A 15673-nucleotide genomic window follows, 5' to 3' on the forward strand; every position below is an offset into this window, starting at 1 on the left:
GAGTAGTGAAACCCTGCTGATGGGATCCTGGGAACTCTGGTCCTCCGCAAGAAGAACAACAGTTCTTAACCATGGAGCTATCTCTCCGGTCCCCTGTTGCAGCAAGCTGATGACACCCACTAAGCACCAAGCCCCATCTTAAAGATGGAAGATTCACCGGGCAGTGGTGGCACCCGCCTTTAATCCCAGCACTCAGGAGGCAGAGGCAGGCGAATCTCTGTGAGTTTGAGGTCAGCCTGGTCTACAAGAGCTAGTTCCAGGACAGGCACCAAAAACTACAGAGAAACCCTGTCTGGAAATAAAATTAAAAAAAAAAAGAAGAAGATACATCAATGAGGAAGTCACAGCCCCTTGCTCTTCAGTGAATGGACACACAATGAATAGACAAAGGTGATAGTGTCCTGTGGCTGAGGGGGCTACCATTTTAGACGAGGTAATTATGTCAAATCAAGGTAAGTGAAGAAATCCAAAGACGGTAGAGCCCCAAATCCGCAGCCACTCTGTCTCATTCTACGACCTGATGCCTCATAGGCTAAGCTGAGCCTGCGCTGCTGAGGGAAGCTGATAATTGCAGGGCAGGAGACAAGTGAGGCGCCACTGGAAGGCAGTGAGCTCCAGAACAATCACGGGGAGCAAGATTTTTCCATTTGCTTCCTGCTTACAGAAAATTGGGAACCCTTGAGTCATTTTTTTTAAGCACCAATAACTTACAAACTTGGTAAAAATTTATATAATAGGGGCTGGAGAGATGGCTCAGTGGTTAAGAGCACAGGCTGCTCTTCCAGAGGTCCTGAGTTCAATTCCCAGCAACCACATGGTGGCTCACAACGATCCGAAATGAGATCTGGCGCCCCCTTCTGGCGTGCAGGCATACATGAAGGCAGAATGTTGTATGCATAATAAAAATAAATAAATAAATCAAACAAAATTATATAATAAAAAATTACCATCTTAACCCTCTTTCAGTGCAACTTGGGGGCATTAAAAGCAGCCATTGTGTGGCACAGCTCCCAAAGTCATCCACCTTGAGAGTTCGTCGTTTAAGGTGGCCTCACTGTTTAGCTCACTTCCTTTCTGTCCTTCTGCCTCGGCTTCTTCATGAATTCTGGGATTGCATGCACACACCACTACCTCCAGCCTCCAACAGCCGTATAGTTTTCCTTTTGTATGTGTGCAATGGAGTGCTGTGTTATTGTGTGTGTGTGTGGTTTTATGTATGATGTGTGTGTGTTCTCATGCCATGACATGATGTGGAGGTCAGAGGACAACTTGGAGAATTTGTTCTCTTTTGCCACCTTTACCTGGGTTCTGAGGATCCAAGTCAGGTCACCAGGCTTGCATTGCAAATGCCTTTATTTGCTGAGCCACCTCTCTGGCTCATGACACTGTCTTATAAGAAAGGGAGGGAGGAAGGGAAAACTGACCTCCATGAATACCATGGCACATGAGACATAAAGTACAGAAGTGTAGTGATATTTTACTTATAATCTAACAAAGCTTGCTTGAAGATCACTAGAGGCCACTATCATAACTAAGGAAAACAATAACTATAGGTATCTATTCTTCAACCCTATCAGAGACCCAAGAAGGATATAATATTATCTGAGTAAATAGGAAGTGCAGAGCATGCAACTTTCTAAACTATAGAAATGATGGAGACAACTGACTGCCTGGACAATCATCCCAGGTCCCTCTGCAATGTTGGGGCATTCTTCTTAGGCCTACAGGCCTAGAATAGACTTTTCTATGAAGCAGGAATGTGGAAGGACTATCCTACCTTGTCTTGACAAATTTTAGCAGTCACCTTCTTTTGTGTATCCTGCTTGGCCAGTTTGGGTAGCATACTGTCAAGGCAAGGGCAGTTTCTTGTCCAGTGATCAACTTTACCACAGTGAAAGCAAGCTCCAAAAAAATTGTTGCTGCAGGAGCAGACATTAAAGGCCTTATGTTCTTTTAAAACATCTTAAATACCACATTCTGTAGGTCTCTGAAATGTTAGAAGACCACCTATCCATCTAAAATATATCTGTTTAACCTTGAAAACATAACTACAAGTTTGATTATTATAGAATTATAGATGACTAACAGATAACCTGTATTTCTTAATTATACATTATATTTTTAAATGAGGTGCATAGGTACCTTTAACAAGAAAAGACACATACAAACAGCATAACAAAAATATTCTTAAATTTGTATCAATATACAAAAATATCTTAAGAGTAAAACAGATATAGAGTATGTTCCTTTTTTATTTTTTGAGACAGGGTTTCTCTGTGTAGCTTTGGAGCCTGTCCTGAACTCACTTTGTAGACCAGGCTGACCTCACACTCACAGAAATCCACCTTTCTCTGCCTCACAAGTGATGGGATTAAAGGTATGGACCACCACGGCCCAGCCTTTTGTTTTATGTTTGAGCAGATAAAAGGCATCTGTCAACTCTGTTAGTCCATTTGGACTGTATAACCAAACATATGAAAGGATGACATGTAATAATACGTCATGAGGACACTGCAGTCAACAAGATTTATCATGTCTTATCCAGTTTCTGAGCTAGTTCCATGTTGAGGGATCAGCATATATGTAATAGTCTTTTTTGGTTCCTTTCTTTCTTTCTTTTTTTCTTTTTTCTTTTCTTTTTTTAGAAACGTTATTGTTTAATGGTAAAGCTTAGCACACTCCAGCACCAGAACTGGCATGGAGTTGAAGCAGCAGGGACAGCTGGGTGACCCCATGGAGCCTCACATGGCAAAGAGGATGAGGAAGGCAGCCATCAAACAGAAGAGCCCCATGGCCTCAGACAGGGCAAAGCCCAGAATGGCACAGGAAAACAGCAACGGGAAACAACACTGGTCTGGAATTCCCTGCTGGCCACCTGGAGAGGGGAGCTGCTGCAAGAAGGCTGTTTAGATGGGGCCTCCGGGCGACTCAGGAGGAAGGCAGACACAGGCCTGATTAGACCCCTGGAACAGGAGGTGATCAGAACTGGAGTAACAAACGAGCAGTGCCTTGGTGGTCTGCGTTTCTCAGTCTGCGCTTCCACGCCCCTACAGTCCCTGCTTGGCCCGTGGCGCTTTCTACTCAAGGTGACTGACTACTTTTGGTTTCTTTTTTTCCTATCTGTAGTCAAGATTTTCAGGAGGACTCCCCGGAAATCTGGTCTTCATTAATTTTGAAGAGAATCATAGATTTTTGTTTCCTGTGGAAACAAGGACATAACCTCTCTCCCAATGCAACATATTTTTTTTGACTTCCACTCTGAAGTGAAGACATTCTTATGATATATATAAGTTGATTTAATTTAGAAGATTCCATAATTCAGTGTTTCTCAGCGGCTTTTTTTTTTTTTGTATATTAGCCTTTAAGAAATTTAAAGTTGGGACTGGAGAGATGGCTCAGCGGTTAAGAGCATTTCCTGCTCTTCCAAAGGTCCTGAGTTCAATTCCCAGCAACCACATGGTGGCTCACAACCATCTGTAATAAGGTCTGGCACCCTCTTCTGGCCTGCAGGCATACACACAGATAGAATATTGAATACATAATAAATAAATAAATAAATAAATAAATATTTTTTAAGAAAGAAATTCAAAGTCAACAAAGCACCATACAGAAACCAGATGCCCTGTATTTCCCATCCTTGCATGACTTACTTACTCTCTTCATATTCCTTACCCTTTCTTTAAATACTTTAGCTTGCCTGGTGGCACACGCCTTTAATCCCAGCACTCAGGAGGCAAAGACAGAATTATAGGCCTATACCATCAAAATTGACTTGCACAAAGATCTAAATCAACTTTTGAGGGTTGGAACAGAACTGAGTGACAGAGCTCTTATTTAGCATTCATGAAGACATTTTTGCTCTCCAACATTGCTTTAAAAAAAATAAAACGTTTGCTCAGGTGGTATATAGCCAGAGGTTCAAGGAAAGCAAGCCACCATTTATGCAGATACTGAAGAGAAGGTACAGGAAGAGAAACAAATGTGTTCAATGGCCTGAAGACCTGAGATAGGAACTTGCCTGGGTACTTGGCTCATATAAGCAGCAGAGAGGAATTGGGGTAGCTGGGGTTCAATTTGAGTGAAGGACCTGAAAGAGATGTGGTCAAAGAGGTAAGGGAACCCAAATTCAAGGTCTTGCAGACCTGATTGGCTTGGGATTTATTTTTTTTTCTTTACTAATTTATTTATTATGTATATAGTATTCTGCCTTCATGTATGCCTGCCAGCCAGAAGAGGGCGCCAGATCTCATTACAGATTGTTGTGAGCCACCATGTGGTTGCTGGGAATTGAACTCAGGACCTTTGGAAGAGCAGACAGTACTCTTAGCTGCTGAGCCACCTTTCCAACCCCCTCTTTTTCTTTTTTCTTTTTTTAAAAAAGATTTGTTTGTTTGTTTGTTTGTTATGTTTGCAGTGTATGCCTGCAGGCCAGAAGAGGGCACCTTCTCATTATAGATGGTTGTGAGTCACCATGTGGTTGCTGGGAATTGAACTCAAGATCTTAGGAGAGTAGCCAGTGCTCTTAATCACTGAGCCATCTCTCTAGCCCCCTATTTTCTTTCTTTCTTTTCTTGAGATAGGGTCTCACTTTGGATCCTAGTCTGACCTTAAACTAATTCTCCTGCCTTAGCTTCCTCGATGCTGGGGTTACAAGCATGAGCCTCCAAAATTGTCTGACTTTATATTTCCACTGCTCTCTAGCAAACCCAGTAGCTAGAGACAAACCCATTTTACTCTGACAAATTCTGTGGGTCTTCAGGATTTGGCTGGATGGCCCTTGTAATCATTTGATATCATGTGAGGGCTGGGATATCTAAAATGGTTTGCTCACATGGTGAGTACGGCTCAGTGCAGTAGCTGGTACCAGCTGGGAAGTAGGAGTCTAGCCTGTCATCTGGGGTATCTACATGAGGCCTCTCCATGTGACCAGACTTCTTAGCCTGGGGACTGGGGACAAAGAGATACCTGGAAGCTTCTCACATATGAGTGTTCCAAGAGAGGGCAGGAAGGAAACTGCCCACTATGAATGCAAGTTCAGAGATAGCACAAATGACTTCTGTCATATTGTGCTAGCAAAAGCATTCATGGAGCCAAAAAGAAAAGAAAACAAAAAACTCTTTACTCTTTGGGGATCCCACCACCCAGCTTCCAAATAAATCAAATAAATACATGGAAGCTTAGTCTTTTTTTTTTTTTACTTTTTAAAAAAATTTTATTTCTTTATTTTTTGTACATTACATCATGAATGTAGTTTCCCCTCCCTCTGCTCCTTCCAGTGCCTTCCCATATCTTCCATCCCCTCTCCCCCAGACCAACTCTTGTTTTCCTTAACAACAAAAAAAGCATGCCTCCAGGAATATCCATCGAACATGGCCTAAAAAGACACAATAAGGCTAAGCGCAAACCCTTATAGCACGGCTGAATGTGACAACCTGGTAGGAGGAAAAGGGGTCCAAGTGCAGGAAGCTTAGTCTTTTTTATGAGTGCCCGGCCTTAGCTTGGTTTGTTTCTTGTAAGCTTTTCTTAAATTATCCCATCTACCTTTTGCCTCTGGGCTTTTACCTTTCTCTGTTTCTGTATATCTTTTCTTTCCTTCTTATTTCATGTCTGGCTTGGCAGCTGCGTGACAGGGCCCTGGAGTCCTCCTCTCCTCCTTTTCTCGATCCTTATCTCCTCTTCCCAGATTTCTCCTCCTATTTATTCTCTCTGCCTGCCAGCCCCGCCTCTCCTTTCTCCTGCCTTGCTATTGGCCGTTCAGCTCTTCATTAGACCAATCAGGAGTTTTAGACAGGTAAAGTAACACAGCTTCACAGAGTTGAACAAATGCAACATAAAAGAATGCAACACATCTTTGCATCATTAAACAAATGTTCCACAGCATAAACAAATGTAACACATCTTCAATTAATATTCCACAACAAGTTACTTTACAGATTATGTGACAAAATACCTGACCCCCCCCAAAAAAAAACAATTTAAGGAAGAGTTTATTATTTCAGCTCACAATCTTAGACCACAGCCCACTATCACAGAGAAATCATGGTGGCAGAGGCCTGAGGTGGCAGGCGACATGGTGTCAACAACTGGGATGTTGTAGAACATTCTTTTCAGGGGTGTGGCTTTCACTTATGCTGCATTTGTTTAACTCTGTGAAGCTGTTAATTTTTTGCCTGTATAAAACACCTGATGGTTCTAATAAAAAACTGAATGGCTAATAGTGAGGCAGGAGCAAGGATAGGCAGGGCGGGCAGAGAGAATAAATAGAAAGAAAGAACAGCAAGAGAACAGGAGGGGAGGACATCAGGGGCCAGCCACCCAGCTATGCAGCAAGCCACGGGGAAAGAAGTTAAGAAAGGTATACAAAAATAGAGAAAGGTAAACGCCCAGAGGCAAAAGGTATTTGAGATAATTTAAGAAAAGCTGGCAAGAAACAAGTAAGTTAAGGCTGGGCATTCATAACTAAGAATAAGCTTCCATGTGTGATTTATCTGGGAAGTGGGTGGTGGACCCCAAAAAAGTCAAAAGAGTGATAAAGTCACACAACACCGGGAAGCAGAGAGCAATGAATGTTGGCATTGAGCTAGCTTTCTCCTTTTTATGGTTCAGGACCCCAGGCCATGGAATAGTGCTGCCCCCACTTAAAGTGAGTATTCCATCTCAAATAACCTAATCTAGACAATCCCTCACAGACATGAGATTTGTCTAGATACTAAGGTGATACAAGATCTTGTCAAGTTGACGTTTAGTATAAATCACCATGCATATCCAGGCTCAAGGTTGGCCCCACTTCCCAGGGCATTTGTTACCCTATCTTGCCATGACCTCCAGAAATTCATTTATTTCACTATGATAACATCAGTCATCCTCAAATTCCCTCCCTCATATTTCCAGTGAGGGTACTCCCCAACACGTGTGCACACGCATGTGCAAGCACACACATGTGCACACACAATAAGTACTGTAGTGCATACAAAGCTCTTCACACATAATGAGCATCATTTGTTTGTGGCTATTATTAGTCTGTGCTCAGTAAATCCTGACATAGCAAAGCACTTAGGGGGAGCTCGGGGATATGATACAGAAAAAGAAACACACAGTACAATCACGTGTAGCACACTTAGCTCTATGTCCCTAGCCTCCAGCACAGGGACTGACAGTATAGATGTTGTCCTAGTCACTATTATATTGTTGTGAAGAGAGCTCACGACTATGGCAGCTCGTAAAAAGAATGCATTTAATTGGAGGCTTGCCTACAGTTTCAGAAGTTAGTTCATTATCATCATGATGCAGAGCTTTGCAGAACACATGGTGCTGGAGCAGGAGCTGAGAACTTTATATACTGATCCCCAGGTAGGCAGGCAGGCAGGCAGGTAGGCAGAGAGATTGGGTCTAGAAAGGCCACACCTCCTAATCCTTTTCAGATAGAGCCACTCCCTAATGGCTAAGCCTATATGAGCCTATAGGGGCCATTCTTATTCAGCCACCACAGACGCTCAAGATACGAAGGCATCCTTGTGCAAGAGTCTCTGATGAGGCTCCAAGAGATGATTCTCTCAGGACCACACAGCGAATGGGCAAGCACGTGACAAGCCACGAAGCCGGTCAGAAGACGACTCCCTAAGGGGATGCCGCTGACAAACGCTGCGGGCCGCAGGAGCTACACAGGGATGGAGCATAAGAGAGGCTGCGCCATGGACTCCTTCCTCCTCCTTTCCATCCCGATTCTCATCTCAAGGTAAGAGCAACCAATCCTTAGTCTGGGGTGGAGACTCAAATAAGAAAGGACATGGAGAAAGCGGGAGGATGATGGGCTCTGAGAGGATCAGGGAATGAGACTAGGAGAGTCTCACTGCGGTAACAAGGAGTTCCCAGAAAATGTCAGCGAGAAACGGGGCTCAATGTTGGCAGCTGCTGAGACCAAGGAGGCCCTGAGAGAATCTCAAGAGCCGTAGGTTTTCTTGTTTTGAGACAGGGTCTTGCTGTATAAGTCAGACTGGAGAGTCTCCTCCCTCTGCCTTCACTGTTGATATGCACCTCCAGGCTGGCTTAACAGGTAGTGTTTGTTGCTGGTTTTTAAGATAGTCTCATGTAGCCCAGGCTGGCCTATAACTAGGTATATAACTAAGGATGCCCCTGAACTTTTGATCCTCCTGCCTCCACCCCTGAAGTGCTGGGACCGCAGGCATGTGCTACCTTGCTGGTTTTATAAATTACTGGGGTAGAACCCATGGTTTGTGTATGTTTCGTGGAAGCACTCGACCCACTGAAAGCTACATTCTTGGGCCTGGATGTTGGTGTTCTGTATGGGTTAGGGGCACCTGGAGGACTAGAGACTCCGAGGAGGGTCTGAAGATACGGTGAGAAGACAGAGGCTCATGGGAAAACCGGTCTTCCGTGAGAGGAGTCTGGCCTGAGGAATGATGGGAGTGTGGCTAAGGAGTCTGGACTCCCCGAAGATGCCCAAGGAGATGCACACATAGAGCCTCTCGGAAGAGAGGGAAGGGAACGCGGGAAAGGACAAGGTTTGGGGATCTGCCTAGAACTACAGTCTGCAGAGCTGACCTCTGGGGGTCGGACCCCCTCCCAACTCCCCTTTTCCCAGTATCACCTCCTCCCATCCCACTCCACCCCCGCCCTGGATTGCGGCGCCTGCGCGCAGCAAACTCGCTTTGCTCTGCTCCAGCTCCGACAGCTTCTGCTGGCTCCGGAGATACAGACCCAGAGGTGAGCTCAGTCCCTGCTCCACGTAGCTCGACCCCTACCCGGCTGGCTCCCCTGCTCCTAGGAGCGCTACCCCACCCCCACTCCCCTTCATGATTGTGTCCGGCCACAATTGTGTCTAGCTTGGGGAAGTGGAGGTGATAGAGAGCCCCTTGGCACTGTGGGCTCGACACCCCAGGTTTCATAGACTAGGCAAAGGCTTCAAAGGATGAGTTCCCCCGCCCCCTCCAACAACCTATTCCCATTCTGTCGTGCCTCAGTTTCCCCCCTGGGAAAGTACGCAGTTTTTTTCGCCCCAAAGGGTGATCAGATCAGGGAGCAGAGCTGGTGTTCCTGATTTCCCCCGTAGCCTCCTCCTAAGAAGGGTTTTCCAGCCGCGCTGGGGTGGGCGTGCCTAAGGAGATATTCAGGGCGTCCTCCAGCCCACAGGTCTTCTTCGTGACCCGTCCCCGCCGCTACAGAACTCCTTGCCCCGACCCACGCAGCCTCTTCCTCTTCCCACTAGCTTCTCATCAAGTCTCTCCCTTTGCAGGTTAGGCTCCTGGATGTTTCCATGGCAACCCTCGGGCTCTTCAGCATCCTGTCGCTCTGTCCTTTCCCCACACACCCCCACCCCACTCTATGACGGGAGGAGGGGGAGGCTCACTCAAGGTCACCTTCCTTCTTCACTATCAGCAGGAAGAACCGATCCTTTGCATTTGGAGGCCGTGCCTGTGTGAAATACAAGGGAGGGTCTGACTCTGGCCCCTTGTCCTGTGTCCCTCCCCGCCCCTTCCGGGCCTCGACTTTCCGCTTGGGTTGAGTCTCCTACTGTCCTCCAGCCCCATTCATTTTCCTCACCAGCGTCTCCAGCCTCGCACCCGGTGTTCTCTGCTCTGGTCAGGCCTCCGCCCCTTGCCTTCTCCTCAGTATCCCCGCAGTCTGGTTGTGTAGCCCTCGCTTTATAGGTCACTGCTACACCTTGGCGTCTACCACTTATCATTCTCTGGGTTTTGCTTTTTAGTCCTTCCTTTATTTTCTTCCTTCCCTTGAATTGTGGGGAGAGTGGAGAGCCACAATCCAGTCAGCACCCTTATGCACATGTGTGCCTCGTTGGGGTCTCCAAAAGCACGGTGTGTGTGTGTGTGTGTGTGTGTGTGTGTGTGTGTATCTATGAAGGGATCCTAGGGTCACGCTGATTGAAGTTGAAAAGGGTCTTAGATCCCTCTTACTGTTCAGAACAAGTGCACTGATTTTGTTTGAAGCTGCACAGGGAACCGAGGGAGGTGGGAAAGAAGAAGCAGAAAGTCTGGGCCTTCCCAGCACCTTGATGAACACAGGCCCCTTCTATCCCCTGGATCTGAGTTTCCTTTTGTGTGTTCCTAAATGGTCTTTCCTGGAAATCTGATAGTCAAAAAGACTGGGAGGCCATAACGAGTCTCACTTTCTGTAGACTCAAAATTCCTTGGGACTTGTATGCTATAGTAGTCGGCCCTAGGCTTTCAGGCCGATGCAGCTTGAGGTCTCCCACCCACTGGACAAGTATCATCCATGAAAATTACCCCGGAAGGAGTCCTGAAAGAGAGGGCACATGAAGACCTCTCGCTCAAAAGCATGGGAGGAAGGAAATAATAACAGAAACACAGTAATGGGGCTGTCCATATGGCTCGGGGGTAAGATACATGCTGCTGCCAAGCTAACGGCCAGAGTTCAAGTCCCAGGGCTTACATGGTAAAAGGGGAACCGACTCCTGCAAGTCTTCCTCTGACCTCCACACATGCTCACATGCACGCACATGTACATCACACAGATCTGAATAAATAAATTTATTTTATGTACTAATAAATAAATTTCAAGAAGAAAACACCAAAATAATCACATCAGTCCCTTGGATGAAACAGTTGTCATTATTAACCCTATTTTGCAAACAAAGAAGGTCAGAGAGGTCAGTACATATGGCTAAAGTCATATCAAGGAAGCGTAGGTCTGGGTCTCAGCCCAACTCTCCAGTTCCAGGGCCACATTCCAGCTGCTGGATGGTCTGCAGAGAAAACAGACAGATGGACAGACGGCTACCAGGCATAAGGCTAAAAGCCACTGGCTGGTGCATGAAGGACTTAGGGGAAGACAGGGAAAGCTGACCGGCTAGGTGCACTGTCAGGGGAGGTGTCCAGTGATGGTGAGGAGTGGTGAATGGGCCTCTCCTGGTGAGAGGGTTGCCATGGCAACTCCTGCTGATCTCCCCCCCACCCTCCACCCCTGTCACTGTACTTGTGCCCACAGGGACCCATGATGAGCTGCAGTCGCTCGTGTGTCTGTAGCCATGGCACCAGTGTGGAGGAAAGTACGTGGTATGGGATTGAAGCCTACCCCAGTATCTTCTACAGGGAGAGCGATAACCCAGAAGGACCCCTCGTTCAGTATAACTACAGCCCTTGGCCCTCATTGTGTTGGAAGGTAAGGCCGAAGGAATGACTCTTGTGGCTTTGGGGAGGAGGGGGGACTGGATGAGGCCCAGAGTGTGGGTAGAAGAGAGACGATGGGGTGGTCGGGAGTGTTACGCTCAAGCGACAGAAAATACAGTGCAGATAGGTTTCAATAACAAAGCTCATTTTCTGGACGGGAGCAGAGGTTGGACAGCAAAGGACCGAGGAGTCTGCCAGCTTTTTCTTAGTCCTCCAGTTCCCCGTGTTAGCAGCCCACACAGCCCACCAGCCTCACGCTCTTTTGTGGTGCTCCTCACATGCTGGCTACGGTGCTGACTCTTGGACCATTTGGTTATCAGGGGCTGGAGAGATGGCCCAGCAGTTAGAGCACTGACTGTTCTTACAGAGGCCCCACATGGTACCTCCAGCTGCAGGGAATTCAGTGCCCTCTTTGATCTCCACAGGCACCAGGCACGTGTGTGGTGCACAGACATAGTCAAGCACACACTCATACACGCAGACTGAATACATCTAAACACTTTGACAGAACGTGTGCGTATGTATAGTCCTTTGTGTGCAAATGCAGGTGTGCATGTGGAGACAAGAAGGCAACTTCACAGCCTTTCTTGTAGGTTCCAGGCCTCGATGATTCGGGTCATCAGTGAAGCCCTAGGTTTGATCCCCAGCACTGCATGAACTGGGTGTACTGGTGCCAAACTTCGATCCTAGACCTAGGAAGGTAGGAGCAGGGGGGACTAGAGTGTCAAGGTCACACTTGACTATATAACAAATTTGAGGCAGCCTGAACTACATCTGTCTAGAAAGAAAGATCAAGCTAAAATAGCCAGAAACTCACTGAAGGCCTCCCTGGGATGCATAATAAAACTGTGTCCCATACCTTGGGAAGCTGAGGGAGAAGGCTCCTAAGTTCAAGGCCAGCCTGAGATAGAAATAGTGTGTTATACGCCAGCCTAGGCAACCAAGTGAGACCTGACTGGAAATACATAGATTAATTAATAATGAATAAACCAATGATTTGAAATGAAGAAGGAACGAAAGCATTTTGTTCCTAGAAGTCTGACTGTTTGGGCCGCTTGCCAGCTCTGTGCTGATTACCATCGCTTTGGAGAGGAAACCCAGTGGCAGCAAGTGGGGTTCATCTCACCTGCGTCTCACTGCGGTTCCCCACTGTGGGGTACCACTGACATCATCTCACCTACATCTCACCGCGGTTCCCCACTGTGGGGTACCACTGACAGGCTGTGAAGAGATGCGAGGTGCCTGCAATGGGCCCAGCTCATCATTAGATACTGTAGAGAAAACTGAAGCAGAGGGTTCCTCATTCTGCTCCCAAGGGCTTCCTCTACCATTAGAGGTGCTAACCTGTGGAGAGAGACCAGCCCTCAGCCTCAGATCAGGTGTGTAGAGATGCCAGGACAGGTAACGGCCTCGGAACCTGGGATGACCAGAGAAGACTTCCTGAACAAAGTGTTTCAGGCAGGACTTAGTAGGCAGAGGCAGGAGAGCATGTGTGTGAGGGTGTGAGTGTGTGTGCGTGCATGTGTGTGAGTGTGTCCGTGTGTGAGGGTGTGAGTGCACGTGCGTGTGAGGGTGTGTGCATGTGTGTGTGAAGGTGTGCACGTGGGTGCGTGCGTGTGTGTGAGGGTGTGAGTGTGTACATGTGTGTGTGTGAGGGTGTTGAGGGTGTGTGCGTGTGTGTGATGAGGGTGTGAGTGCGTGTGTGTATGTGAGGGTGTGTGTGTGTGTGTGTGTGTGTGAAGGTGTGGGAGTGTGCGTGTGCATGCGTGTGTGTGCATGTGTGTGTGCGTGTGTGTGATGAGGGACTACACTTAAACATTCTACCTCTGAGCTACACCACAAGTCCTCATTTTATTTTTTATTTTCAGGCAGGGTTCCCTAGGCTAGCCTTGAACTCAGTCTGTAGCTCAGGCTGGCCTCACAATCACCATCTCCTACTTCAGTCTCCTGATAGCTGGGAGACGTGCCCAAACTTTGCTCTCAGATGGCACAGTTCAGTAAAACAGGCAGACGTCACTCACTTAAGAACCAAAGTCCATGTCCAAATGTGTTCAGAGGTGGCTCCACTGAAGGACTAATTGGCCCTGGGCTGTGTAAAGAGAAAGACACCTGCCCAAACTGGAAGTGTCCTGGACACATCTCAGAGGAGGGATGGCTTGAAATAAGACTTGAGGATATCTGAGCATCAGCCTAGCAAAGAGACGGAGGGTGGAAAGGATCATGGGGTGAGACGGCACCCAAAGAGGGGTACCAAATAGAGCTGGGATATAGCTCAGGGAGTAAAGTGCTTACCCTGCAAACATGAGGACATGGTGCAATAACAGAGTAGAGTTGGGTATGGCAGTGCTTGCCTTTAATCCCAGCACTTAAGAGGCAGGTGGAACTTCACGAGTTCAAGGTCAACCTTGGCTATATAGCGAGTTCCAGAACAGTCAAAGCTACCTAGAGAGATCATGTCTCAAAATAAATAAATATTTTAAAAAATTATTCTAATCCTATTGCTGGAGAGACAGACAAGAGGATCTCTGGGACTTGCTGGCCAATGAGCTTAGCCTAATTAACCAGTTCCATTTCCTGGTGAGAGATCTTATTTCAAAACCTAAACAGCTCCTAAGATACAATACCAGAGGGGTTACATGTGACATTGCAACCCCTCTATACAACACACACACACACACACACACACACACATACACACGTATACACATGCACATATACACTCGAATAATAATAAGTGGGGCCCAGATAATGATGGACAGAACTCAAGGTTGGCTTTGTCATTGAGGGAAAACTTTACCAGAGTGGATATGGTGATACACACCTGCAATTCCAGGACTTAGAAGACCGACTCCAGGCCATCTTGGGCTATATAGACAATTCTCGGCTATTCCGGTCATGACCTAGTCTCAAAATGAAATTCAAAAGGGGTTGAAGCTGTAGCTCAGTGGCAGAGTGTTTGCCCCTAACATGTTCAAAGTCCTGGTCTCTGCCCCCAGCACTGTCAGTTAGGTCCTACGGGGATGTTCTGTGAGGCCCATTTCACGCTCCTATGAGACTGGACCCCAGCTGAGCATGGATGCTTGCCGTTCTGTCTGCTCTCCTCAGGTGACCGTGTCCGTGGCGTCCCTGCTGCTCCTGCTCGGTGTGGCAGCCCTGACCACTGGCTATGCAGTACCCCCCAAACTAGAGCTGGTCAATGTCAGTAGGTTCTCATCTTTGGATGATCCAATAGCCGACTATAACCAAGCGCTGATCACCTGCCGCGTGGCAGGCGCGACGCTGTGCGGGACAGCGGGGATCCTGCTGGCTGTCTGCCTCTTCTTGGCCACCTCCAGTTGGCTGAACCAGGACATCAAGGCAGAGCCCTTGGTCACCGAAGCTGACAGCCCTGTGGAGGTCTTCAGAGATGAGCCCGAGCAGCTGTCCCCAGGCTTCCATGATGTCAGCAATCAGTCTTGGTTCTTGGCTCCCACCAGTCCTTTGGGGCAATGTTCTGTGCAGACCAGCCAGCCCCAAAGGGACTCCTAAGTCTGCAGGCTAGAGAAATCAGACACTTCCCCGGGTACTCCTTGCCCATTACCCTTCTTCTGCACCGTAGTGCCAGTCTCTCCAGAACCCTCATGGCCCCCTCCCACTCCCCAGTAAGTCTCATGCTCCAATCTCACTTCTGCTCAAGACAGGGGTAAACTCAACTAAGAACGCCCTTGCAGGCTGGTGAAATGGTCCAGTGAGTGAAGGGCCTTCCTGGCAAGACTGACAACCTGAGTTCCATATCTGGGACTTACAAGGTGGAAGAGGCCTGGCTCCCTCCAATTGTCCTTTGACACACACACACACACACACACACACACACACACACACACACACCACACATCACACACAAAGAAAGGTAATGAAAAATATAAGGTTCAGGGATTAGGAAAAGTGGGACATCTTTGCCCCTCAAAGTCCAGCCCCTAAACAGCAATGCCCACTGGGCCTGATTCTGATCCTACTAATAAGTGTGCCATCCTGGAAGCCCCATCCCCTTCTTCCTATGGACTGTCCGGGCAGAAAGATTTCCTTTTGTATGACAGTAGAGGGCGCTCCAGGACAGCAGAGGATCTTGTGGCAGACCAGCTGGCCTTTAGGGCTTTCTCGGGACAGGAAAAGGGTTCAGACAAATCCCTACCACATTTGAGCCCTGCATGATGTACTCTCCCTGTTTCTCACCTCCCCCATCTTGCCTCGCCTTTCAATAAACAGTTCAGATGAACACTGTCTTTGCCTCTTTTCTCCTACATCACTGGAATACGGGGAATGAGAGAGAGAACTGGTTCCTAGCCAAGATTACTGTATGCTTAAGTTCTTGATTCCCATTTGCTCCCCAGGACAACCCTTTAAGAAAAAAAATTATTAAACCGTGGTGACTGAAGTCTTTAATCCCAGCACTCAGGAGACAGAGGCAGGTCCAGCTCTGAGTTTGAGGTCAGCCTGGTCACACAGAGAGTTTCAGAACAGTGAGAGCT

At 47.4% G+C, this 15673-nt stretch overlaps 1 protein-coding gene and 1 pseudogene across 2 annotated transcripts; one reads left to right on the forward strand and one right to left on the reverse strand.

Annotated features, from left to right (window-relative positions):
* Positions 1-2727: 2727 nt before the first annotated feature.
* LOC125407798 (ATP synthase F(0) complex subunit C1, mitochondrial pseudogene) lies at positions 2728-3663 on the reverse strand (annotated as a pseudogene).
* A 3807-nt stretch (positions 3664-7470) lies between these two features.
* Positions 7471-15420, forward strand: Nrsn2 (neurensin 2). 2 transcript variants are annotated; one of them, XM_048445604.3, is made up of 3 exons: positions 7471-7735; positions 10984-11157; positions 14271-15420. In XM_048445604.3, the coding sequence occupies exons 2-3, from the start codon at positions 10990-10992 to the stop codon at positions 14691-14693; spliced, it is 591 nt and encodes a 196-aa protein (XP_048301561.1). In that variant the 5' UTR covers positions 7471-7735; positions 10984-10989; the 3' UTR covers positions 14694-15420. The 2 variants fall into 2 exon arrangements, with proteins under 2 accessions (XP_048301561.1, XP_048301560.1); XM_048445603.3 differs by lacking the exon at positions 7471-7735 and adding an exon at positions 8606-8724.
* The last annotated feature ends 253 nt before the right edge of the window (positions 15421-15673 follow it).

This window comes from Myodes glareolus, chromosome 10, assembly GCF_982192425.1.
Source record: "Myodes glareolus chromosome 10, mMyoGla1.1, whole genome shotgun sequence".
In the NCBI taxonomy this organism is placed as follows: domain Eukaryota; kingdom Metazoa; phylum Chordata; class Mammalia; order Rodentia; family Cricetidae; genus Myodes; species Myodes glareolus.